Genomic DNA, 27785 nt, shown 5'->3' with positions numbered 1-27785 from the left:
CAATTTAGCTTGGCCAATTCACCTGACCCGCACATCTTTGGACTGTGGGAGGAAACCGGAGCACCCGGAGGAAACCCACGCAGACACGGGGAGAACATGCAAACTCCACACAGTCAGTCACCTGAGTCGGGAATTGAACCCGGGTCTCAGGCGCTGTGAGGCAGCAGTGCTAACCACTTTGCCACCGTGCCGCCCACAAATTTGTCTATCCTTTTGTTCTGTCACATTCCAGAGTTACATCCTTATTTGGTAAAATGCAGAATTTTCGTATGTCATTGGCTCTCACCTGATAACATTCTATTACCTCAGTTTGAGCTACGTGCATTTAGACACGGCTCCAAGGTCCTGTTATCTCTCACCTTCCCTGGGGCCTCTTCAGGCTATGCCATCAGCTTTTCAGTCTGTTCTTAGTGTAACATAATGGCTTACTGTTGTCTAGTGAAGCTAACAAGTTCCAGACTTGCTAATACTACCTTACGTGAGCACTACCTAACAATAAAGTTTCTTACACTACCTAACCTTAATAATGGATCCCAAGCAAGCTTAGCGCTCAGGGAATACAGGGAGAAATAGCCATTTGGATAGAGAACTGGCTCAAAGGTAGAGACAGAGGGTGGTGGTGGAGGGTTGTTTTTCAGACTGGAGGCCTGTGACCAATGGAGTGCCATAAGGATCGGTGCTGGGTCCACTACTTTTTTGTCATTTATATAAATGATTTGGATGTGAGCATAAGAGGTACACTTAGTGAGTTTGCAGATGACACCAAAATTGGAGGTGTAGTGGACAGTGAAGAAGGTTACCTCGGATTACAACGGGATGTTGATCAGATGGGCCAGTGGGTTGAGGAGTGGCAGGTGGAGTTTAATTTAGATAAATGTGAGGTGCTGCATTTTGGGAAAGCAAATCTTAACAGGACTTATACACTTAATGATAAAGTTTTAGGGAGTTTTGCTGAACAAAGAGACCTTAGAGTGCAGGTTCATAGCTCCTTGAAAGTGGAGTCACATGTAGATAGCATAGTGAAGAAAGTGTTTGGTATGCTTTCCTTTATCGGTCAGAGTATTGAGTACTGGAGTTGGGGGGGTTATGTTGTGGCTGTACAGAACATTGGTTAGGCCTCTTTTGGAATATTATGTGCAATTCTGGGCTCCTTCCTATTGGAAGGATGTTGTGAAACTTGAAACGGTTCAGAAAAGATTTACAAGGATGTTTCGATCAGAGTGGTGCTGGAAAAGCACAGCAGGTCAGGCAGCATCCAATGAACAGGAAAATCGACGTTTCGGGCAAAAGCCCCTCATCAGGAATAGAGACAGGGATCCTCCAGGGTGGAGAGATAAATAGGTGGTGTGTGGGACTGGAGAGAAGGTAGCAAAGAGTACAATAGGTGGATGGGGGTGGGGATGGAGGTGATAGGTCAGAAGGGAGGGTGGAGCAGATAGGTGGGAAGGGAGATTGGCAGGTGGGACAAGTCATGAGAACAGTGCAGAGCTGAATGGTTGGAACTGGGGTAAGGTGGGGGGAGGGGAAATGAACAAGCTGGTGAAGTCTACATTGATGCCCTGGGGTTGAAGTGTCCCGAGGCGGAAGATGAGGCGTTCTTCCTCCAGGCATCGGGTGGTGAGGGAGTGGCGGTGGAGGAGGCCCAGGACCTGCATGTCCTCGGCAGAGTGGGGGATGGAGAGTTGAAATGTCGAGCCATGGGGTGGTGGGATTCCTTGGTGCGGGTGTCCCAGAGATGTTCCCTGAAGCGCTCTGCGAGGAGGCGTCCAGTCTCCCCAATGTAGAGGAGACCCCATGGGAGCAGCAGATACAATAAAAGACATTGGTGAATGTGCATGTGAAACTTTGATGGATGTGGAAGGCTCCTTTGGAGCCTTGGATGGAGGTGAGGGAGATGGTGTGGGCGCTGGTTTTGCAATTCCTGCAGTGGCAGGGGTAGGTCCCTGGACAGGAGGATGGGTTGTTGGGGGTGTGGACCTGACCAGGTAGTCACGGAGGGAACGGTCTTTGCAGAAAGGGGTGGGGAGGGATATATATCTCTCGTGGTGGGGTCCATTTGAAAGTGGCAGAAATGTCGGCAGATGATTTGGTTAATGCAAAGATTGGTAGGGTGGAAACTGAGGACCGGGGTTTCTGACCTTGTTACAATTGGTGGGGTGGGGTTTGAGGGCGGAGGTGCAGGATATGGGTGAGATGCGTTGGAGGACATCTTTAACCACGTGGGAAGGGAAATTGCGATCTCTAAAGAAGGAGGCCATCTGGTGTGTTCTGTGGTAGAACTGTTCTTCCTGGGAGCAGATACGACGGAGGAATTGAGAATACAGGATGGCATTTTGGCAGGAGGTAGGGTGGCAAGAGGTGTAATCCAGGTAGCTGTGGGAGTCAGTGGGTTTGTAAAACAAAAATATCACTGTCAAGTCGTTCGTCATTAATGGAGATGGCGAGGTCCAGGAAGGGGAGGGAGGTGTCAGAGATGGTCCAGGTGAATTTAAGGTTGGGGTGGAATGTGTTGGTGAAGTTGGTGAAATGCTCAATCTCTTCGCGGGCGCACGAGGTGGCGCCAATGCAGTCATCAATGTAGCGGAGGAAGAGTTGGGGAGTGGTGCCAGTATAACTATGGAAGATGAACTATTCCATCCCCCTCCCCCACTCCAACCTCCCACCCTCACAACGTGCAGCCCTCCACTCCCTCTACTCCAATCCCAACCTCACCATCAAACCAGCAGATAAAGGGGGTGCAGTGGTAGTTTGGCGCATTGACTTCTACACCGCTGAAGCCAGACGCCAACTCAAAGACACCTTCTCCGACCGCTCCCTTGACTATGACCCCATTCCCCATCACCAAACCATCATCTCCCAGACCATATAGAACTTCATCACCTTAGGAGATCTCCCACCCACAGCTTCCAACCTCGTAGTCCGGGAACTCCACACCGCCTGATTCTACCTCCTTCCCACAAGCCTGACCACCCCAGCTGACCCGTTGTCTGGGCCTGCTCCTACCCCACCAAACTCAGCTCCACCTACCTCGATACTGTCCTATCCCACCTAGTCCAGGAACTCCACGTATACATTCGAGACACCACCCACACCCTCTACCTCCTTCAAGACTGTTTCCCTTGCCCCCAACTCCTCATCTTCACCATGGACATCCAATCCCTCTGCACCTCCATCCACCATGACCTGGGCCTCCAAGCCCTCCATTTCTTCCTCTCCTGACATCCCTAACAGTACCCTTCCACTGACACTCTCAGTCGTTTTGCTGAACTGGTCCTCACCCTCAACAATTTCTCCTTTGAATCCTCCCACTTCCTCCAGATCAAAGGAGTAGCCATGGGCACCCATATGGGCTCCAGCTATGCCTGTCTCTTTGTCGGCTACGTAGAACAGTCCATCTTCCGTAGTTTAACTGGCACCACTCCCCAACTCTTCCTCCCCTACGTTGATGGCAGTATTGGCGCCACCTCGTGCTCCTGTCAGGAGGTTGAACAGTTCATCAACTTCACTAACACATTCCACCCCGACCTTAAATTCACCTAGACCATCTCTGACACTCCCTCCCCTTCCTGGACCTCTCCATCTCTATTAATGACGACCGACTTGACACTGACATTTTTTACGATCCCACCGACTTCCACAGCTACCTGGATTACACCTCTTCCCACCCTACTTCCTGCAAAAATGCCATCCCGTACTCCCAATTCCTCTGCCTCCACTGTATCTGACCCCAGGAGGACCAGTTCCACCACCAATCACACCAGATGGCCTCTTTCTTTAGAGATCGCAACTTCCCTTCCCACGTGGTTGAAGATGCCCTCCAACACATCTCATCCACATCCTGAACCTCCACCCTCAAACCCCACACCTCCAGCTGTAACAAGGACAGAACCCCCCCCCGGACCTCACTTTCCACCCTATCAGCTTTCACATTAACCGCATCATCTGCTGACATTTCCACCACCTCCAAACGGACCCCACCACCAGAAATATATTTCCCTCTCACTCCTTTCCACTTTCCGCAAAGACCATTCCCTCTGTGACTACCTGGTCAAGTCCACACACCCCCAAAAACCCACTCCCCCATCCTGGCACCCTCCCCTGCCATCGAAGGAATTGCAAAACCTGCGCCCACACCTCCTCCCTCGCCTCTATCCAAAGCCCCAAAGGAGCCTTCCACATCCATCAGTTTCACATGCACATCCACCAAATATCATTTATTGTATCTGTTGCTCCTCATGCGGCCTCCTCTGCACTGTGGAGACTGGGCGCCACCTCGCAGAGTGCTTCAGGGAACATCTCCACCACACCCACACCAATCAACCCCACCGCCCTGTGGCCCAACATTTCAACTCCCCCTCCCACTCTGCTGAGGACATGGAGGTCCTGGGCCTCCTTCACCGCCGCTCCCTCACCACCCGAAGCCTGGAAGAAAAACGCCTCACCTTCCTCCTCGGAACACTTCAACCCCAATGGCACCAATGTGGACCTCCCCAGTTTCCTCATTTCCCCTCCCCCCACCTTACCCCAGTTCCAACCTTCCAGCTTTGCTCTGTCCTCATCACTGTCCTACCTACCAATTTCACTCCCCACCTATCCACTCCACCCTCCCCACCTATCCACTCCACCCTCCCCTCTGACCTATCACTTCCAACCCCACACCCATTTATCTATTGTACTCTTTGCTACCTTCTTCCAGCCCCACCCACCCTCCATTTATCTCTCCACCCTGGAGGATCCCTGCCTCTATTCCTAATGAAGGTCTTTTGCCCGAAAGGTCAATTTTCCTGCTCCTCGGATGCTGCCTGACCTGCTGTGCTTTTCCAGCACCACTCTGATCTAAACTCTGGTTTCCAGCATCTGCAATCCTCACTTTTGCCTTTACAAGGATGGTGTCAGGGTTAGAGGATTTGAGGTGCAGGGAGTGGTTGAATAGGCTAGGGCTGTTTTCCTTGGAGCTTCAGAGGCTGGGGGGTGACCTCATAGAGGTTTATAAAATCATGAGGGGCATGGATAGGATAAATAGACAATGTCTTTTCCCTGGGGTGTGGGAGTCTAGAACTAGAGGACATAGGTTTAGGGTGAGAGGGGAAAAATATAAAAGAGACCTTAGGGACAATGTTTTCACGCAGAGGGTGGTGTGTGTGTGTGTGGAATGGGTTGACAGGGGAAGTGGTGGAGGCTTGTACAGTTGCAACATTTAAAAAGTATCTGGATAGGTCTGTGAATAGGAAGGGTTTGGAGGGATATGGGCTGGGTGCTGGCAGGTGGTCCTTGATTAGATTGGGATAGCTGGTCGACATGGATGAGTTAGACCGAAAGGTCTGTTTCTATGCTGTACATCTCTATGACTCCATGGTAGAAGATGGTCAAGCAGGGCTGCTTTTCATTGGATGTGAACATAGGAGAAATGGTTAGTATGTTTGCAGATGATACCAAAATTGGAGGTGTAGTGGACAGTGAAGAAGATTCTTGATCAGATGGGCTGGCTGAAGAGTGGCAGATGGAGTTTAATTAGATAAATGTGAAATGCTACAGGACTTGATGATAATGTCCTGGGGACTTTTGATAAGCAAAGAGACCTTGGAGTGCAGGCTCTTAGTTCTTTGAAAGTGGATTCACTGGTAAATAGGCTAGTGAAGAAGGCGTTTTGTATGCTTGTCTTTATTGGGCAGTGCAATGAGTCTAGGACTTGGGAGGTCATGTTGCAGGTGTACATAACATTGTTTAGGCCACTATTGTAATACTGCGTGCAATTCTTGTCTCCCTGCTGCAAATATTGTGAAACTTGAAAGGGTCCAGAGAAGATTTACAAGTTATGTTGCCTGGATTGGAGGGTTTGAGCTATGGGGAAGAAGCTGATGTGTCAGAGGCTGAGGGATGACCTTATAGAAGTTTATAAAATTATGAGGGACAAGGATAGGGTAAATAGACAAGATCTTTTCCCCAGGGCAGTGGAGTCCAAAACTCAAAGGCCTAGGTTTAAGTTGAGAGGCGAAACATTTAAAAGGGATCTAAATTATGTTTAAAAGGCATCTGGATGGGTATATGAATAGGGAGGGTTTACAGGGATAAGGCCTAAATGCTGCCAAATGGGATTAGATTTATTTATGATATTTGGTCGTCTTGGACGAGTTGGACCAATGTGTCTGTTTCCATGCTGCATATCTCCATGATCCTTCTTCAGAACTGAGGACTTCAGCACTTAGCAAAATGGTTTTGCTGAGTTTTTCCACTAATTTCTGTTTGTGTTTCTGAATTCCAGCATCCACAGTTCCTTGGTTTTTCAGTCACTTTTGCTAGTCACCGTGAATCATAGAAGTATTATAAGAAGGATGTGGAAGTTTTGGAAAGGGTGCAGAGGTGATTTCCTAGATGTTGTCTGGAATGGGGGGGGGGAAGGTCTTATGAGGAAAGGCTGAGGGACTTGAGGCTGTTTTCGTTAGAGCGAAGAAGGTTGAGAGGTGACTTAATAGAGACATATAAGATAATCAGAGGGTTAGATAGGGTGGACAGGAAGAACCTTTTTCCAAATATGGTGATGGCAAGCACGAGGGGGCATAGCTTTAAGTTGAGGGGTGATAGATATAGGACAGATGTTCAGAAGTAGTTTCTTTACTTAGAGAGTAGTAAGGGTATGGAATGCTTTGCCTGCAACGTAGTAGATTCGCCAACTTTAAGTACATTTAAGTTGTCAATGGACAAGCATATGGACGTACATGGAATAGTGTAGGTTAGATGGGCTTCAGATTGGTATGACAGGTCAGTGCAACATCGAGGGCCAAAGGACCTGCACTGCACTGTAATGTTCTATGTATACGACACAGAAACAGACCCTTTGGCCCAATTCAACCATGCCAACCAGATTTCCTAAATTGATTTAGTCCCATGTGCCTATGTTTGGTCTATATGCCTCTCAACCTTTCCTTTCCATGTTCCTGTCTAAATGTCTTGTTAAATGTAGTAATTAATCTTGGAAAAAGTAGCTATAGCTATATTATCTGATGCTGTATGCTGTCCTTTTACTGATCACAGATACTGAAGATTTGAAATATTATCAGACTTCTAGCACAATGCAAATCAATGGGCCAAAGAAATCCCACATAAAAGAATTTCCATGTGTCAGCCAAGCATTGTTATACTACTGTTATAAAGGCATGTGTTCGTTCATTGCTCTGAATCAGTTCTTTAAACCACTTTCAGTCACAGTCTGATAAATGTGTATTCTACTGTTTTCTAAATCCTTGGAGAACTCGAGAAAATTAATGGCATGTAATATCAGTTAAAAGTGCAATGATGAACATTTCATTTCAAGTCCATGGTTTAAAATCTTACTATACATTGATCATATGTTTGTTCTTTTCTTTTCGTTATCATTACAGCGCAGTAAAGACTCTTCGGTCGTCCATGTTGCGCTGACCTGTGAAACCAATCTGAAGCCCATCTAGCCTACACTCTTCCATTATCATCCATCTGTTCATCCAAAGACCATTTAAATGTCCTTAAAATTGGCAAGTCTACTACTGTTGCAAGCAGGCCATTCCACACCCTTACTCCTCCTGAGTAAAGAACCTACGTTTAGCATCTGTCCTGTATCTATCACCTCTCAATTTAAATCTATGTTCCCTACTGCTAGCCATCACCATCCGAGGAAAAAGGCTGTCACTGTCCACCTTATCTAATCCTCTGATAATCTTGTATGTCTCTATTAAGTTACCTCTCAACTTTCTTCTCTCTAACAAAAACAGCCTCATGTCCCTCAGCCTTTCCTCATAAGATCTTCCCTCCATACCAGGCAACATCCTGATATATCTCATCTTCACCCTTTCCAATGCTTCCACAACCTTCCTATAATGCAGTGACCAGAACTATATACAATACTCCAAGTGTGGCCACACCAGAGTTTTGTACAGTTACAGCATGACCTCATCGCTCTGAAACTCAATCGCTCTACCAATAAAAGCTAACGCACCATATGTCGCCTTAACAACATTACCAACCTGGGTGGCAACTTTCAGGAATCTATGCACATGGACACTGACAGTTGTGAGAAATTAGAGTACATTTGCACGGGAATAGTCTTTTGGAAGGACGTTAGGGAAGTAACGGATTAGAAAAAACAAACTCTTAATTGTTTTTCAATGAATAATGCATACCTGTAGACAGAATCTGCTTCACTAGTTCAGTTTGAATTAGTTGTTATGCATGATCATATTGGTTTCTCTACAGTCACTGCTGGACCTTCCAGCCTATTTTCAGTGATAGATTACACAGAAACCCACTTCCATTCAAACTGTCTAATATGTGAGTGAGGGAGCTTAGACTGGTTATTGAACCAAAGGTTCCATTTCTTTGTGTTTCATGTTGTCAGGACATGTAAAGTACTTCACATATGACAAGTTACTTTTGAAACCTAATCAATATTGCTTGACAAACAAACAAGGAGAAAGTGAGGACTGCAGGTGCTGGAGAGTCCGAGTTGAGAAGGGTAGCACTGGAAAAGCACAATAGGTCAGGCAGCATTCAAGATTAGATTAGATTCCCTACATTGTGGAAACAAGCCCATCGGCCCAACGAGAAGTAAGAAAGTTAACGTTTCGGGCAAAAGCTTTTCATCACAAATGTGGGGGCAGAAGGGGGCTGAGATGTTTGGGAGGGAGGGGCTGGGGTGAACACATGGAAAGGCGATAGGTGGATGCACGTTGTGGGTAACTGTGATAGGTCGGTGGAAAGGAAGATGGACAGAGAGGACAGGCTAAGAGGGTGGTGCCAAGTTGGAAGGTTGGATCAGGAATGTGGGAGTGATGAGTACTGAGGTCAATGTTGATACCGTGTGATTGAAGGGTCCTAAGGTGGAAGATGAGGCGTTCTTCCTCCAGTTGTCGGGTGACATGGATTTGGTGATAGAGGCAGTCCAGGGCTTGCATGTCCTTGGTGGGGTTGGTGGTTGGCCACATGGTAACATGTCTAGCGTAGTAAAGTTAAACAGATACAGCAGTTCTATTGTTGATTTAAGTTTTGCTTGTGTGACTTCCTCAATGTATTCATGTATCCAAAAATGTTTTTTATAATAGTCAATGGATGAAACTTGCCAACATAATCTCCATTGTGGAGCTGCTACCTCTTAGTGCAATGTGTCACAGTTTCAAAACAAATATATATTGAGATTTTGGATGATTAAAGATCCTGTGCTACATACTACCTTTGCATAAGTAAATAAACATTGAATATGTCTAAGTTGAATGGCCTGAGATTCTATTTACTGAATAATTAGATTTTGTGCCCTGAAAGGGACGCTGTTCCAACCAACAAGTGAATGTTTTCTGTAGGATATGATCTAAAACAGATTATTATCTGATCTACTAAAATTCATCTTTAAGCATTTTATTATGTTAGTGCAGAAACATTCCTTGAAGATGTTTGGAAGAGGACATTACTTCAACAATGGCCTCTGGTGAAGAATTCTTGAACTGTCCCTCAGGGCTTCTTGTTTTAGGTAGGAATAAGCAATGTAGGTATACCTTTGGCATAAAAAGTAGAGGAATCCTCAGTTTAGCACTTCTGTTATAAAAATAAAAGCTATGTACACAAATCAACTGCTTTTGTCCAGGTTATTGTAGTCTAATCAAAAAGATAGCTGCCAAATGAATACGGATTAGTAATAAAAACTCCAGTAGAACATTCAAAGATGGTAGCCTAACTAAAGATGGATGTATTAGGAGAAATGACTAAAATCAAGCTAAGAAAGTTGTTTTTTAGGAGGGCTGAAAGAGGATGTGTTAATGGAGGAAGGTCCAAAGCTTTGACCTGAGGCATCTAGAGCATGATTGCCAATTGTAGGTGGAGTGAGTAAGGTTGCACAAGAGGTTGAAGTCACATAAATTAAGACTTTTCAGAGGATTGTATGGCTAGAAAATGTGATAGAGATAAGGAAGGCTAAAGCATTGAACAGATTACGGGATTGGGAAGATAATTGGAGATCTTGAATAATGGGAGAACAATGTGGGGTGATAAGCACAAAAGTGGTGACCGAGCAGCCTTGAGTGTAGAATAGGATACAGGCAGCAGAGTATTAGATAATCTGAACTTTATGAAGAGTGAAAGATCAGAAGCCAACAGCAGAACAATGGGAATTTAAATGTCATAATCAGGACTGTAGCAGTAGATATGCTGAAGAAAGGCAGATACTTGCAATTTTATGGTGGTCAAACAAGGCAATCTTCTTGATTGAGAAGATATTAGGTTTGTCACACAGCTACAAGATTAATGAAGAATTTCAGTTTGGAAAGTCTGGTATAATCTGCAACAGCATCCAGAGAAGGGATCGAAGTACAGAATTTTGAAAGAACTGAAGAACACAGCTTCCACTTTCTCTGTTTAATTAGATGAAATTGAAGCTCGTCCAAGACTCTGTTGGATAGTAGTAAATGTGAGAGTCAAGACAAGTGATGGAGAGATAGAGTTCACTACTATTGGTAAACGTCTGTAAGCTGACTCCCTGGGCTCTGTTTTGAACCATGTAACTGAATGGGTTTTGAGTAAGTTACAATTGAGCACTGTAATTTAACCTTTGGACTGCAAACATTTGTTTTGAATAAAATAGCATTATAAGAAATCAAGACTGATGCCACTCCTTTGTACTCATACAAGTTATGCTAATTGATTTATAGATTTAACAAAAAAGCACCACAGTTCCTGTCTTAATCAGTTATTTCTTTATTTTTCATTCACAATGGAATGGATGTTATCGGTAAGGCCAGCATCTGCTGCCCGCTCCTAATTGCCCATAAGGAGGTGGTGGTGAGGTGCCTTCTTGAACCACTGCTATCTGTGTCATGCAGAATTGCTAGGAATGAAGTGTTGCAGGTTTATAATCCAGTGGTAAATTACATTTCATGAGTTTATTTCTACATTTCGCATGATGCATTTCTTTTCATATTTGATGCATTTCTTTTCATATTCATATATAATGGTCTTTTCTGCAGAGTAAGCCAACTGTAAAAATTCTATTCGGGTAAAGATACAATTGCCCTTCTTCCAAACACACAGAAAAGTAAGGAGCAGCTTCCTAATGAAGCATGTAAACAACATCTAACCTCTACCCAGAATTACTGGCAATTTTGAAATCTACCAGTTCTAAATTAATAGCACATGGCTGCGTTTGGAATGGAGGTATACCTGTGTAGAATTTGACCCAGCAAACTGGGTGACAGTGAATACAAATAACTTGAAAAGCTTCTGTTTAGTATTTTCCATTTGTTTACTTGTCTACTTCTCCATTGCTTTTGAAAAATTATAAGATAATATATTTTTTCAGATAATAAAACATTAAATTCTCAGCATTTCATACTATTGTAAGCACACTGATTTTTTTTGTACTCCAGGCATTGGTGCTTACAAAAGCATATTATCATTAATCAAATTGTGACATTTGCCAATATTTATTTTTATTCAAGAGGTTAAGGTCAAAGCTAGGCATTTGAATAAACATGTCTGATCCTCCCTACTGGAGAGATTTTTTTCACTATAATTGCATGTTAAATCTACAAATGAATTAGCATATCTTGAATGAATAAAATGTAATGTCATCATTCTTGTGATTCTTAGTAATATGATTGCCAGTCATCTTATTTTAGATGATTCATAAGAAAATTGTCAAATTGCATTTTGGAAATGTTCTTTAACTGCAACAGAATTAGATTAGCATTCAGCAGTAGACCTTCCTAAGCTCTGTTGGTGTCTGATTATGTGAATATGATTTAGGTGTACATTATGTGAAGCTGTAGATTAAGTTAAATTCATACTTTAATAACTCCATACTGAAATTATGAAACATGGTGAAGGACTGAGACATTCCTCATTCAGCTTTCACAATCTAACCATTGTCTTCAACAAAAGAGTTGAAAAGTATGGTGCTGGAAAAGCATAGCAAGTCAGGCAACTTCCATGGAGAAGGGGAGTCGACATTTCAGGCTTTCCTGCCTGACCTGCTATGCTTTTCCAGCACCACACTTTTCGACTCTGACTCCAACATCTGTAGTCCTCACTTTCTTCAGCATAAGAGTCATATAAGAGCCTATGAAAAGTATTGACATCTTAGAGAATCGCATCTCGAAGAACTTGGGGAACCCAGGTCAGAGCTATATAGGTGGAATCTATATCCTGAGGCTTCCAAGAAAGGGAGAGTTATCTGTGGGCATTTGATCTAGGAAGCAATTGCATCCCATAGATTAGGAAATGGTATAGGTTCAGTTAATGGGAATAGGAGGATATGCAACCGAGGTAGGTAAGAAAACTGCAGATAAAACTGGTAAATAAAGGAAGTTCTTACAGCATCTATGCACTTTTCAGGTCAAAGCACATATTTGAAAATTGTGTATGATTTGTTTGAATCTTTGTCTGGGACATCCCAGCATGTCTCCTGTTGCCACGTGGAAGAGTCTTTTGTGTTGTTTGCTTGTTTTTACACAGGCTCAAAGAATGAGCGAAAGTTACTAGTATTGTGTGCTGAGACCAGTGGTCAACAACTATCAGAAACAATAGTTGTCTGGCCAACTACAAGTGGACAGATCTTGCAACATCACATATTTTGGAAACAGTAGTACAATGAGGAGAAACATACCTGGATTTGATCCCAGAATTGGTGAAGAAATCCTCAAGCTCCTGTAATGTATAGGGCAACTCTTGGCTGGAAGTCAAAATGAAAAGAAGGAATGTCTTATTCAGATTTTTGGACATAAATGAGAGGGTTTACAGTTTGTTTAATTGTTATGCAGTAATTTTTTTTTAGAATGTTAACTCTTGTGCAGTATTTTAGTTAACTGAAAATTCAAATTCATTTTTAAAAGTAGTCTTTCCTGAGATTATATAAGTGTGATAGCAGTTTCTGTTTTCATGTAAAGAATGAATAACTATGAAAAAGCAAAGACCACAATTACAATGAGAAGTAGGAATTAGAAAGTTTGTTCTGATCGTACTGTAAATATATCTCAGAGCAGCTTTACAGCATAGCATTCTTTGCAATCTCCCCAACATGCCCTCTAATGCTTTATTTTGCACATACTTTCTGTGAAAACAAAATTCATAGCATGGTGAGTTACCAAATGTAGTGCTTTACAAAAATAAAGTATCACACCAGAAATATTCATTTTGAGCAATTGAACCACATGTTCTTTTTATTAATAAATATTCTGGATTTGGAATTACTAAGTATTCTGGGAATTGAATGTTATACGTACAAAATATTGCTTGATCACACTCATGGTCTATGCACTGTAAGAATTAGTGAACGTGTGAAAACACAAGGGGTAAGGTATGTATGGATACTGCTTGTCATTTCCAAAGGTGCGTGCAATGCCTATGAGGACACTAGCATGAGTATCCCAAGCTAACAGACCAGCTATAATGTGGTATCAGACCTTCCCTGCCATTTTGGGTCTTATGGCTCTGTTTCTTCCTTATGCAAAATTGAGCATATGTTCAGCTGCCTGAGGATTCCTTCACCAATACTTTTTAAAGGCATCACCATCCCTTACCTATATTAAATCTTAGAATACAAATGTCATCAATTTCAAGCGAAAAGAGAGTGATAAAGAAATAAGAGGTGTGGCAGCATCTGTACAGAGAAAAAGAATTGATGTTTTGAGTCCAGTGACCCTCGGCAGAATCATCTCGAAGGGGCTGATGGCCGTCTGCTTCTGTTTATTACACTTCAATCTTCTTATGTTGCAAGATGCTAAAATATTTGGCTGGATTTTGCAGTCCTTACATATTACAGTTATTTGCATTTTTGAAGCCATTACAGTTGCGCACAGATTTTGATATCTTCTTTTGTGCTGGAACTTGTACCAATTAATAATCTATTTCAGTGTCGTGTCCTGTACAGCGAAGCTGCGACCATTGTCAACTGGTTGGCAATCAGATTGAAGAACCTTAACTCAGGTGTGCAAAGCCTGTTTGAAACAGGAAATCTAAATTTGAATATTTAATTGAATGCCAAATTAAGGATAGGATACAACTGAAAGGTGGGTTTGAAAGAAACTTAACAAAAAATCTTTAGGATTGTTAATCTTTTTGTTCAATTTTTTCAGCAATAATTTACTTCTAAAGGAAATGAGACTCCTTGTTTATAAAAGATCATTTTCAATGTTTGAAAAGTTGTTTGGCAGTATTCAAGATTTGTAATCATTCTATGTCTGCTTTCACTGGTGGCTTTATTTTTTAGCTTATTTTCTTTTACTGTCTAATTCACAGTTATGGAACAACTACTTTCACTTGGCTGTTGCTTTTCTCACTCAAGAATCACTTCAGTTGGAGAATTTCTCTGGTGCAAAACGAGCCAAGATTATCAGCAAGTAAGTGAATTATTACAAACTCGTGATAACCGAACTTCTTAGACATTGTCCAGTTCTCTGTAAAGGAAATATTTTCTTCATTTCTACACTTTGAACATTTGGTATCTATATCTGTATGTATATTATTTTTAAAATATTTAAGTTGTAATCCTACACCGATCACCGATAGGAACATTATTATGAAATTGCCAAGAAGGTTTTCCCTTGGAGAATGAGTATCTTGCTTTTTAATCCTGTAGTTGATTAGATTTTGTGACATAGAACATAGAACATAGAAGGATACAGCACAGTACAGGCCCTTCGGCCCTCGATGTTGCGCCGACCGAATCCTACCTAACCTATACTAGCCCAATCTATCAACCAGCTTGCAAGCTTTAATCCTTGTTCAAACTTTCCAAATATAGGAACTTGAGCTTAGTTAGACCTTTTAACTGTAGTTAAGGGACATTACTCAGAAGGGCCTGTGCTTGGCAGCCGTTTCATCAGCTCTGAGCAATTTTACCTTCCACCAATGCTCCCTAATGCAAGATCCTGATTTACCATCCAGAGGAAGCAACTCCAAAAGTCTGTATTGCCTACTAGTACCAATATTCAATACATCTGCTCATGGATGCACAGGAAGTTTTAGTGGGATGGGGAATTTCCAACTGTCATGATCCATGTTGACACCAATGACCTAAGTAGGACAAGGAAAGAGTTTCTGGTTTGATGATACGAGGAGCTAGGTATCAAATTGAAGAGCAGAACCCAGGGGTAATAATCTCTGGATTATTTAACTAAATCGCAAGCTATTGATGGAGGGCAAATAAGATGAGCGAAATAAATGCATTACTCAAAGACTGGTGTGGGAGAACCTTCTGCCAGATCATTGGGTACTGGCATCAGTACTGGAAAAGATGGGACCTGCACCACTGGGATTGTCTACACCTGAACCAGACTGGGCCTCTGATAGTTTCAAAAACCATGTAACTCAGGAAATTGAGAAGGCTGTAAACTAAATAATGGGAGTGTAGAATCAATCTTTGATGGCTGTGAGCAGCATGATAATATGGAAAATGAAGTTGAAAAAATGAAGGAAGCAACAATGGGAATAGACCTATGATTACACCAATAATCAAGACTGGATGTTACAAAGATGACAGTGACAAAATTAAAGGCAATTGCTTGTGAACAGCCTTCATAACAAAAGAAGCAAAATGATAGCACACATTGCGGGAACTAATTAGAGTCATGGCTGCAGGATGACAAGGATTCAATCCTGAATATTGAGGTGTATATGAGATGGGTACATTCTTCTTCAAGAAGAATAGAATGTGGAGGGATAGTACTGTGAAATCAAAGATGGTTTTGGTGTAATAGAAGTTAACTCTGTTCAGAAGGTCAGAATGGAGGAGATGTGAAATACAGAGGCACCTCAATTATCCGAAGGACACGGGTGGGGAGTATTTCGTTCGGTTAATCGAATTCCGGATATTCGAATGCTGGATAATATAATTAAATCAAACATCGGGACCTTGTGATCTTGCCAGATAATCTGATATTTGGATAATCGAATGCCGGATAATTGAGGTTCCTCTGTAGTTGAGGTGAGAAGTCACTAATACAAGTAGCCTGCCAGTCCCCTAATGATCTCCATAATGTAATGACAAGTGAACAAAATAAATATTGAGTGCTTGTGATAAAGAGATGGCAATAATTATGGGTAACTTTAATCTACATACAAAGTGGAAAAATGAAATTGACAATGGTAGCCTTGGTGAAGAGTTAATAGGTGCGTCAGAGATCATTTCTGACAGCAGCATGTTCTGGAACCCATGTGAAAGAAAATTTTACTAAACACGATAATATGTAATATGGCAATTTATTAATAATCTCAGAGTCCCTAGGTGGTACCTATCATAATATGGTTGAATTATACATGGTTTGAAACATAGTTGGGGGAATAGTGGGTCTAACTCTCATATTTCAAACTTAAATGAGAGCAGCAATGTGAACAAAAAAAGTTGACCTAACTCAGAAGTCTATAGGTAAGTGAGGATAGGAGATGGATTAATAGAGTGGCATGCATTCAAGCAGATATTTCAGAATACTCTGAATAAATGTATTCCTGCTATAAAGAAAAGTCATTCATCTGTAGCATGCACATCATCAGACTTAAGGAAATGCATCTTAATGCAAAGATGAGAGAATTCGGATGATTGGGAAGTGTATAAAGAATAGCAGCGAATAACAAAAGGTTAATCGAGAAAAAGAAACTATAAGAGGAAGATAACTTGAAATGTAAAAACAGATAACGAAATTCCTGTATGTATTTAAAAAGGGATAAAATAAATCAAGTGTGTTTTGTTTTCCAGTGAATGAGAATGGGGAGTCAGTAGTAGATATTAAGGAAATGACAGATATCATGATGAATTATATTGCTTCTGTTTTTGCTGTCGGCCACATTTAAAAGAAACAATATGATTCGAGCTTTAAGTCAGAAGATGGCAGTGAGAGAGGAACGTAATGAAATTAGAAATTTTAATCACCAGTCCACACATCTTGATAAACCTGATAAGAGGTTGCTAATGAGCAGGTTGATGCATTGGCGTAAATATACCAATATTTAATAAACCCTGGAAAAGTTCAGTTAAACTGAAACTATCAAAAATAACTCAAGAAGGAAGTGAGCCACAGAATGGGTAACCACATGTTTATTAGATTGTTGTTGGGAAGGAGTTGCAATGTTATAAAAGAGGCTGTCAGTGACCACTAAGAAAATCTCAAGGTAATCAGCAAGAATCAGCAAAGTTTTGTAAAAGCGAAATCAAGTTTGACTAATTTATTGGAGTTCTTTGAATTAGTAACAAGCACTTTGGAAAAAAGTATAAGCCTGTACGATACTTAGATTTCCTGAATGTATTTCACAAGGTGCTGTATGAAAGGTCATTGCACAAAGTTCATGGAGTAAGGAGTGACAAATGAGTCTGGTTAGAGGTTTGACTAGCTGGCAGAAAACAGTATGCATAAATAGGTCCTTTTCTTTTCTAGTTGGTAGATACAATGAGTGAAGTCCAGCAGCGGTCTGTGCTCAGATGACAGCTTGTTGCAATTTGTATCGATAGTTGAGGCATATGAGAGCTAAATTTGCAGAAGACACCAAAACTTCAGTGAGGTATGTTGTGAAAAGGAGAATGAAGACAGATATAAGTAGGTTGAGTGAATTCACAAAAACTTGACAGATGGAGTATCATACAGAAAAAGATGTGATGTTCGTTTTGGTGGGAAGAATAAAACAAAAATAGAGTATTATTTAAAGTACTGCTCCAAAATTCTGAAATTAGAAGGGATTTAGCTGAATTGCAATAAGTTGGTATGCAATTGCAGCATGTAATTAAAGGCTAATATGTCATACTTTATTATGAGTGGAGTTGAGCATAACAGTCAGTATGTTACATTTCAGTTGTATAGAGCATTCATGAAATAACATCTTGCATACTGAATGAAGTTTTAGTCTCCTTTCCTAAGGAAGGATGTAAAATGTGCTGGAAGAAGCTCAGTGGCAGTTTACTTGATATCCGAAATATGTGAGTTAACTTATGAGGAAATGTTAGAAATTGCTTTCAGGAATTTAGAAGAGTGGGGTTTACTTGATTGAAAATTATGTAAAATCCAGACTGGTCTTGACAATGTGGATTTAGATAGATATTTCATTGGGTGTGAGCCCTGACCTGGGAGGAGTTACTTAAACATTGTCCTTTTCGGTTGGTGACGAGAATTTTTTCTCTCAGAAGGTTGAGAGATTTTTGAACATTCTGCCTCAGAAACCAGTGGAAATGAGGTTATTGAATATTTTTAAGGTTGAAAGAGATTGATTCATTTGACTGTCAAGAATCTAAGGCTATTGAGATTAGATTGCAATGTGAAGTTCAAATCGCGAACAGACCAGTGTGATCCTGTTGAATTAGAGTGTAGGTTTGCTCGCTGAGCTGTAGGTTTGATATCCAGAAGTTTCATTACCTGGCTAGGTAACATCATCAGTGGCGACCTCCAAGTGAAGTGAAGCTGTTGTCTCCTGCTTTCTATTTATATCTTTCTCCTAGATGGGGTTCCTGGGGTTTGTGGTGAAGTCATTTCCTGTTTGTTTTCTGAGGGGTTGATAGATGGCATCTAGATCTATGTGCTTGCTTATGGCGTTGTGGTTGGAGTGTCAGGCCTCTAGGAATTCTCTGGCATGTCTTTGCTTAGCCTGTCCCAGGATAGATGTGTTGTCGAAATGGTGGTTTTTTTCATCCGTGTGTAGGGCTATGAATCCTGTTGAATGCTGGAACAGGCTTGAGGGGTGAATTGCCTACATCTGCTCCAAATTCTTACATTTGTATGCAAATGATCCAGACATTCAAGTGTTTATATTCTGAGTTTTCATCAGCGTACACACTGTTCATGGTCAAAAGCAATGTCAGTTTCATATTGATAAGTTAGCAACAGAATATTAATTTGTAGTAATATTTGTTAAGGTCCCGCCAATCTGGTATACAAATTTGATTTCATGCCATTACTTATCTCCAAATATAAGGATACAATGTTGAGCCTTTAAATTTATACTTGATGTCACAGATATATTGTGAGCTATTCTCATAAATTATGCTATTAAATTCCAGTATTGCACCTCGAAAGCCTGTCGTAAGTATGGCATAGCTGCAAACAATGTTTTGATGTATATTTGGAATTATTATTGAGCTGTTAACATTTCTTTGTCAATTCATCAAAGCTATCAGTGAAAATAAGGTATTGTTCTGTTGTTAGGAACTGAAAGTAATCTTTTGTCTCTGTGTGTTTGTGCTGTGAATGAATTAAGGCTCAATTTGGATAACTATGTATGTAGTCCTGATATAAACTCCAATAAACATTACCGACCTGCAGGTAAACATCATAATTTATTGGGGGAGAGATGAATCATTTCACTTGCGTATTTTCAGGTATTCTTTCTTATATTCTCTCCTTTCCTGAATGTGGCAACCCAAGTAGGGTATAATTCAAAGCCTTGAGCTCTTCTAAGCACGCCTTTAATGTATCACCCAGCAAAACCACTTTTGTGTGAAAGTTCATATCATTGTATAATTTTTGACAATGGCGGGAACTTGTCATTGTCATATCCAAAACATACAGTTTTCTTCCTATTCCAAGAGATAGCAAACAGTAGCAAAATCCTAATAGAGGTAGAGTATGATGCCTATCGCTGCCGCAGTCACAGTTGCCAACCAATTTGACTCATTCCACTTGAAGTCTAGAAACAGCTGAGTACATTGGATGCAATAAATGCAATGACCGTGACGTTATCCAAACTGTAGTGATAAAGAATTGTGCTCTAGAATTAGCCATGCGTCCAAGCTGTAAGACAGCATCTACAACACTGGCATATTCACCTGGCAAAGTGGAAAATTGCACAGGTATGTCCTACCCACAAAAGCAGGATAAATTCCATCTGCCCAATTACATACCCATCATCCTAGTCATCGTCTTCAGTAAAGTAATGGAAAGATCTGTTTAACTTGCATCGAACTAAAGAATCATGATGGACTTTTGAAAATTCAGTGAAATCTTTCAGCAAGATTTTACTTCAATCTGCTGGATTTGAATTATTTTATTCATTCCTGGGATGTGGGAGTTACTAACTAGGCCAACATTTATTGCTCATATTGCCCTGGTGGAGGTTGTGATGATGTGGATCCTCGCAGTGGTATTTTTCCAAATCGGGATTATGTGTGGCTTGGCGGGGTATTTGCAAATGATACTGTTCAAATGTGTATGCTGCCCTACTGATTCTACACGGGTCAATATCACGGGTTTGCAAGATACCGGTAGTAGACCCTTAGTGAATTACTGTAGTTCACCTGTAGATGGGACAAACTGGTGCAATTATGCATCAGTGTTAAAGGAATACATGTTGAAGCTGATGGATTTAGTGCTAACCAAGTGGGATTGCTTTGTGGACAGGTACTGGGAATCAGGAGGTGCATTACTGTACAGAAGTCCAAACTTCTGACCTGCTCTTGTATCTACAGTATTTTAATGGCTGATCTAGTTCAGTTTCTAGTCAATGGTAATCCCAGAATATCAAAAGGGATTCAGCAATCATAATACCATTAATATCAAGGATAATCAGCAGATTTTCTTTTGTTGGAAATGATCATTGCCTGACGTCTGTCTGACGCAAATGTTATTTGTCACTTAACAGCCCAAGTCTGGATGTTGTTCAGGTCTAGTTGCATACGAACACAATCTTTTTCATATCTGAGGTGTCACAAACAACACTGAACATTGTTCAGTCATCAGAGAACTGCTCCATTCCAAACAAAAATTGTTCATGGGATATGGGTGTCCACGTCCGCACCTTTTACTAATTCTAATTGCCCAGAGGCCAGTAAAAAGGCAGTTTCATTACTGTCATATATAGTCACATATAGGCCGAACCAAGTAAGGAAGACCGATTTCCTTCCATAAAGGACTTTCGATAGCCAGATAAGTTTTTTACACCAATTGAGAGTAGTTACATGTATAGATTTGGCTATTTTTTTACTTATTTTGTTGAATTATATTTCAACATCTGTCATATTGGGATTCAAAACCATGACCCTAGAAGGTTAGCCTGAGGTTCTGAATTACTAAGTCTAGTGATATATCAATAATACTACCTTATGATAGAGGGAAGGTCATTGATGAAGCAGCAGAAGATGATTGGGCTTTGTAGACTGCCCAAATGGATTCCTCCAGTGATATTCTGTGGCTGAAATGTTTGACCACTATTAACCACAACCATCTTTCTTTTTGCTACTTGAGTTTTCCTTCTGATTTCCATTGACTGCCATTTTGCCAGGGGTTCATGATATCATACTTGGTCAAATTCTGCCTTGATATCAATTCTAGGTTGCACGTCAATTGTAGAGTTTATCTATTTTGTCAACATTTGGATATATGCTGTAATGAGATCAGGAGTTAAGTGGCCTTGGCAGATTGCAAACTGAGTGCCAGTGAGTAATTTATTCCTTTGCAAGTGTTCCTTGATAACATTATCAGCGACCCCTGTCATCACTTGCTGATGAGCGAGAGTAATCTGATAGGGTGATAATTAATTGGATTGGATTGATTCTGCTTTTTAGGGACAGGACACGCTTGGGAGATTTTCCACATTGTTGGGTAGATGTCAGTGTTTTATTAGTGACAAGGAAACCCCTGCTCATCACCACTTTTGCCTTCTCTCAGTTGATGAATAATATTCCCCCATGTTAGACACCAGTGGTAGAAATATTTAGGCAAGTGGGAGTACATAATGGGGATGGAGATTACAATTACTAATCAAGTTTGCCAATTCTAAAAGGACTTGGCTGCCAGGCAAGCCAAACCTACTTGAACTCATCCTCACTTTCATGTCACAGAAAAATCTGTTCATGTCAATATTAATTGGAATAACAATCAAACAATCATTGTTGAATGCAGCCCTATCTTCACATTAAGGACATTTTCCGCAATGTTAGATATGATGGATTCTGGGCATCCATGAGACACTATGGGCCATTACCAGCAACAGAATTCTAAATGGGGAGACAATTCAGAAATCTGAAGTGCAAGGGGACTTGGGAGTCCTACTTCAGAATCCATTTGCAGGTTAACTTGCAAGTTCAGACAGTAGTTAGGAAGGCAAATACAATGTTGACATTTATTCTGAGAGGACTAGAACCCAAAAGCAGGAATGTATTTCTGAGGTTTTATAAGTCTCTAGTCAGACCACATTTAAACTAGTGTGAGCAATTTTGAGCCCTATATCTCGGAAAGGATGTTTTGGCCCTGGAGTGGGCCCAGAGGAGGTTCAGAAGAATGATCCCAGGAATGAAAGCCTTAATGTATAGGGAAAGTTTGAGGGCTATCAGTCTATACTCGATGGATTTTGGAAAGATGAGGAGGGATCTAATTGAAACTTTCAGAATACTGAAAGGCCTGGATAGAGTGGACGTTGGGAAGGTGTTTCCTTTAACAGGAGGGACGAGGACCCCAGGGCACAGCCTTAAAGTAAAAAGAAGACCCTTTAGAATGGAGAAAAGGAGAAACATCTTCAGCCAGGGAGTGGTGAATCTATGGAATTCATTGCCAAAGAATGTGGAGGCCAGGTCATTGAGTTTAGTTAAGACAGAAGTAGATAGTTCTTAATAACTGAGGGAATCAAAGGTGGAGAAGGCAGGAAAATGAGGTTGAGAAACTTATGAGCTGCAATTGAATGCAGAGCTGGGCTGAATGACCTAATTTTTGCTCCTGTGTCAAATGGGCTTATAGTAGCAATTCAGCATAATCTGTAACTTAATGACTGATTGTATTTCTTACTTTTCAATTAACATCAAGTCAAATGACCAACTTGAATAAGGAGTGTAAGACCAGGACCAGCACGAAGCATGTCTGAAAATGAGGTGTCAAGCTCAACGGTACTTGCATGTTGAACAATGGAAGCAGCATGCTATAGACAGAACTGAGTAGTCCACGCAAGTAGATTAGATCAAAGATCTACAGACCTACACTTCTAATTATAAATATTGGTGGATAATTAAACCAGAAGAAGAGTCCTGAGAGTGTCCCCATTCACAACAATGGTGAAGCATGATGCGAGTGTAAAAGACAGGTGAAGGTATTTGTAATCATCTTCAGTCAGATGATCCATCTCAGCCTCCTCCTGAGAAATCTGTCATCATTTGATTTGATAAATTCCTTGTGATATTAAGAAACGGCTGAGTACACTGGGTACAGCAAATGTTATGGATCCTAAAAACAATTGCTAACAATTTATGATCCAGAAGTAAACAGACTTAAAAAATGGTTCACGTATAAATAAACAGTGGCATCTGTTTATCTGACAAAAAAAAATAGAAAACTGTTGAGGTGTTTTTGTTTGTAAAAAGCCAATCCAGCCAACTACTACCCCATCAGCCTACTCTTGACCTTAGCAAAATGATAGAACAAGTCTTCTGAGAGCAACTACCTCAACAAGGACTTGCTAACCAATCTTAAGTTTGGTTCTGTCACAGTCATTCACCTCAACTTTACTGCAGCCTTTGAATAAGATGAGAGTGACTGCTGCTGAAATCAAGGCAACGTTTCACCAAATGTGGCCTCCAGGATAGCTAGCAAAATTTAAGTCAGTTGAACATAATGGAGAAAAAGTTCTATTGGCTGCAGTTCCACTAACACAGAAGATAATAGTTGTGAATGTTGGAGGCCAATCATCTCAAAGTCATGCACAAATAAAGACAAAAGTTTCTGGAAAAGTTCTGTAGGTTTGGCAGCATCTGAGAAGAGAAATCAGAGTTAACATTTTGGGTCTGGTGATCCTTCCTCAGAACTGATGGTAGCTAGATAGATGTCCGTTTATCTGCAGAAGATAAGGTGGGTAGAGGGGTTAAGGAATAAACAATAGATAGGGATAGAGTCCAAAGGGAGAGAAGAACAGTTGGACAGACAAAGGAGTGGATAAAGATCTGGCTGGGAGTCTGAATAGCTGTTAATGAAGATTGTTAGTGGGCTAGCAATAGGTTGTGTGTAATGGCAGACTATGTGATAACAAGGTCTGGTGTGTGAGGTAGGAGGCTAGGACATGGGAAAGTTCAAGCCCTAAAACTATTAATTTCAATATTGAGCCTGGAAGGCTGCAGGGTCCCCAAGCATAAAATGGTGTTGTTTTTCCAACTCGCTTTGAGCGCTGCAGCACCCCTGAGACAGAAATGTTGGCCAGGGAATAGGGTGAATTTTTGAAGTGGCATGCAACGGAAAGCTCAGGGGTTTTTTTTGCAGGCAGAATGTAGATTTTCTGTGAAATGCTCACCCAGTTTACGCTTTGATTCCTCCATTTAGTGGACACCAAATTGTGAGCAGTGAGTGCAATAAATTATATTGTGAAAAGTGCAGGTAAAGTGCTGCTTCACCTGGAAGGTAGGTTTGGACCCTTGGATACCGAGGAGGGAGGAGGTAAATGGACTGGTGTTACGCCTTCGGGGAAGGTCCTGTGCATTGCTGCAGGAGTTCTTCAGGCAATGTTGTGAAGACATACATATTTGGCTTAGTGATCTTCCAGGTCAAAAGTGTGTTCACTGGTGATTGCTTTTGTGTTAACTTCCTTTTGTAACTCCTAAGTACTGAAGCAATTAATTTCCATTGGCAGCAATGGACAAAATTCTGGCATGTGCTAATAAGTAATGACAATGCACAAGTTCCAGGCAATGACCATTCTAATAAGAGAGAGGTTAATCGCATTCCTTAGAGATTCATAGGCATTGCTATCACCAAATTTCCAACCATCACCTTTCTTGGGGCTTCTATTGATCAGAAACCTAGGGCCAACCACATAAACACAATAGCAACAAAATTACATCAGAGGCTAGATATTCCATAACAAATCAGCCTTTCCACCAAAACTTATGTCTGGTGTATGATAGAACTTTCTCAGTTTGTCTGATGAAACATGGATGCAGTGTATATCATTTACAAAATATACTGTAACAACTTAAATATGATAGGACATTCAAATTCCAATGATTTCTATCACATGGAGTAACAAGGATAGTATTGTGCATGGGAACGTCCCACATCCAAGTCTTACACCTTCCTAACTTGGAAATATATTACTATTCATTGGAGGTCATAATCCTAAAGTTCCATACCTAACAGTACTGCATGTGTACCTACATCACAAGTGGTGCAGGGGTTAAAAAGCTATCAACGCCATATTCTCAAATGGTCAACAGTTATTGACTCTGCCAATGTCCACATTCCTTAAGTAAATTAAAAAAAAGGTTTCGCTCAAAGGACAGTATTCCACAATTGCAATAATTGGACTGAAATTCAAATATTTGTAAATGGAATGACTTGTAATATCAATAATAATATAAGGTAGACTAAATAATACTTGCTTAATCTAATATAAATGCAGCAGCAATTATAGTGTCATAGTCATTTAGCATGGACACAAACTCTTCGGTCCAACTCGTCCATGCCAACTAAGTTTCCCAAACTGAACTAATCCCTTTTGGCCCAAATCCCTCTAAATCTTTCTTATTCATGTACCTGTCCAAATGTCTTTTAAAGGTAATTACACTCGTCTCTACCACTTCCTCTGGCAGTTAGTTCCATATATCCACCACCCTCTGCATGAAAAGGTTGCTCCTCATTTCCCTTTTAAATCTAACCCTCTCACCTTTTGCCTATGCCTTCTACTTTTGGACACCACTCCCCCGGGGAAAACACCTTGGCGACTCATCTTATCTATGCCTCTGATTTCATAAACATCTGTAAGGTCACCCCTTAGCCTCCTACGCTCCAGGGAAAAAATATCCCAGCCTATCCAGCCTCTCCTTATAACTCAAACCCTGTGGACCCAGAATCATCCTTGTAAATCTTTTCTGCATCCTCTCCAGTTTCTGTGGCAGGGCAGCCAGAATTGTATGCGGTACTCAAAAAGTATCCTCCCCAGTTCTTGTACAGCTGCGACATGACATCCCAATTCCTATATTCAATGTTCTGATCAATGAAGGCAATATGGGAACATAGGAATTAGGATCATTTAACATGATCATGGCTGATCTTATCCTAGTCTCAACTTCATTTTCCTGGCCGCTCCCCATAGTCCTTTATCTAGCCTTTCAGTAGATGGGCAAGTGTATCAAACCCCTTCTTCATCTTTTCTATCTGTGGCCACTTTCAAGGAACTATGTGCCTGCACCCCTAGGTCTCTCTGTTTGACAACACTCCCCAGGGCCCTACCATTAACTGTGTAAGTCCTGCCCTGATTTTTCTTACCAAATGCAAGACCTCTCATTTATCTAAATTAAACTCCATCTACCACTCCTCAACCCATTGACCCAGCTGATCAAGATCTTGCTACACTCTGAGATAACTTCTTCACAGTCCACAATACAACTGATTTTGGTGTCATCTCCAAATTTACTAACCATGCCTCCTATTTGCTCATTCAAATTTTCTATATAAAAAGCAAACAGTGATTTCAGCACCACTAGTCACAGGCCTCCAGTTCAAACTACAACCCTCCCTCCACGACCCCCTCTTTCCTACTGTCAAGCCACTTTTGTATCCAATTGGCTAGCTCTCCCTGGATACCAACTTTTCACTGGAACTCCAGAGATCAATGCACCTTTTATTGAATTCCTTTCCTGGCCTGCTCTCAAAACCCCTCTCTCCAAACACTTGCCAATTTTTGTTTGGCCTCCAATTTCACTCATTAACCTATTCAACAGTGAATGTTTGAGAAAACGAATCTGGAATTTTCTGGTAGTTAGGGCTTTGTGTTACAATAGTACCATAGTGCCTTTACCTACTAAACCATGGAAAGCTCAAGTTTTATATCAAATATTTTAAGTCTTATCATATTCACCACTGCAAAGTAATTTTAAAATTGCATTAACAATAATAGAAAATTCACTCCATTTACTACACTTAGCAGACATCTAATACCTAAAATTTTGTTCTGCTTTTCTCCTCTTGTGTCTAATGCCGTATGAGGCAGACACAGCATGTGTTTATACCTGTTCACAAGGCTAGACCTTCCTGGAATAGGTCGAATATGTGCTGTTTCACATGAAGCATAACTGACCAGGAAACTCAACTGCTTATCCACATAACAAACACATCATGGCAATCAAGTCCTGGACTAGGAGTTGAATGTGAATTTTCTGGTTCAGAAATCAATATGCTATCCAATGTGCCATAAGACTTACCCATTGAAAACATTAGAGCGCAAATAAATCAGTAGAGTTGTGTGTGAATATTAATATCATTGTATTTGAACTTCTGGGAAAACAAAGCTTTCAATGAAAACAATATTCCTGCAGTAATTTCACTTATAAATGAAAGTACTGAAAAACCGAGAATTTTATTCCAAGAATTTTAATGCCATACCTGTTGTCAATAGAACTAGAAGACAAGCTTTGCGACTTAAATTTAGTCATTTTAAAGTTTTTTTTTGCAATTGCTTATATTTTCTTACAACAATGCTGATCTGTAAGGCACCAAATAGTCACCAATTATAGCTCTGTCAGCCATGTTGATGCAATACTTCCATAGACATTAACGATAGCAGATGGAAAGAGTTAATACCCTGTGGGTTTATGCCATAACAAAATCCATTTTTAATCTATTAGAAGTTGTCAGACAAGGAAAACAGATATTCTTCCAAGCTTAATGAGACATCATCTGTGAGCCAGGATAAATGAAGAGTACAATGGTTCAATGCAGAACAAAAATAGCATAAGAAGACAGCTGTCAACATACATACAAAAAAAAAATTAGGTCAACAGACATGAAATCTATTAAATCAACTTCCATAGTGTTCTGTCCAGTTAAATCTACTGAACTTTGTGTCTTTTGATTAAATTGTATTACATCTTGAAATCTATTTTCCCA

At 40.8% G+C, this 27785-nt stretch overlaps 1 protein-coding gene across 2 annotated transcripts in view; it reads left to right on the top strand.

Moving 5' to 3' along the window:
- The window catches only part of dock1 (dedicator of cytokinesis 1), a 594554-nt gene that overhangs the window by 417368 nt on the left and 149401 nt on the right, over positions 1-27785 (top strand). The window contains exon 31 of one of the 2 annotated variants that reach the window (XM_060841973.1): positions 14251-14351. In XM_060841973.1, coding sequence (XP_060697956.1) covers positions 14251-14351 — 101 coding nt within the window. Of the gene's footprint in view, positions 1-7379; positions 8150-14250; positions 14352-27785 lie in introns of those variants that run through there. The other variant, XM_060841974.1, reaches the window with a different exon arrangement.

The sequence above is a fragment of the Hemiscyllium ocellatum genome, chromosome 22 (assembly GCF_020745735.1).
Source record: "Hemiscyllium ocellatum isolate sHemOce1 chromosome 22, sHemOce1.pat.X.cur, whole genome shotgun sequence".
NCBI classification, from domain to species: domain Eukaryota; kingdom Metazoa; phylum Chordata; class Chondrichthyes; order Orectolobiformes; family Hemiscylliidae; genus Hemiscyllium; species Hemiscyllium ocellatum.
This window is presented reverse-complemented; position numbering and strand designations above follow the sequence as displayed.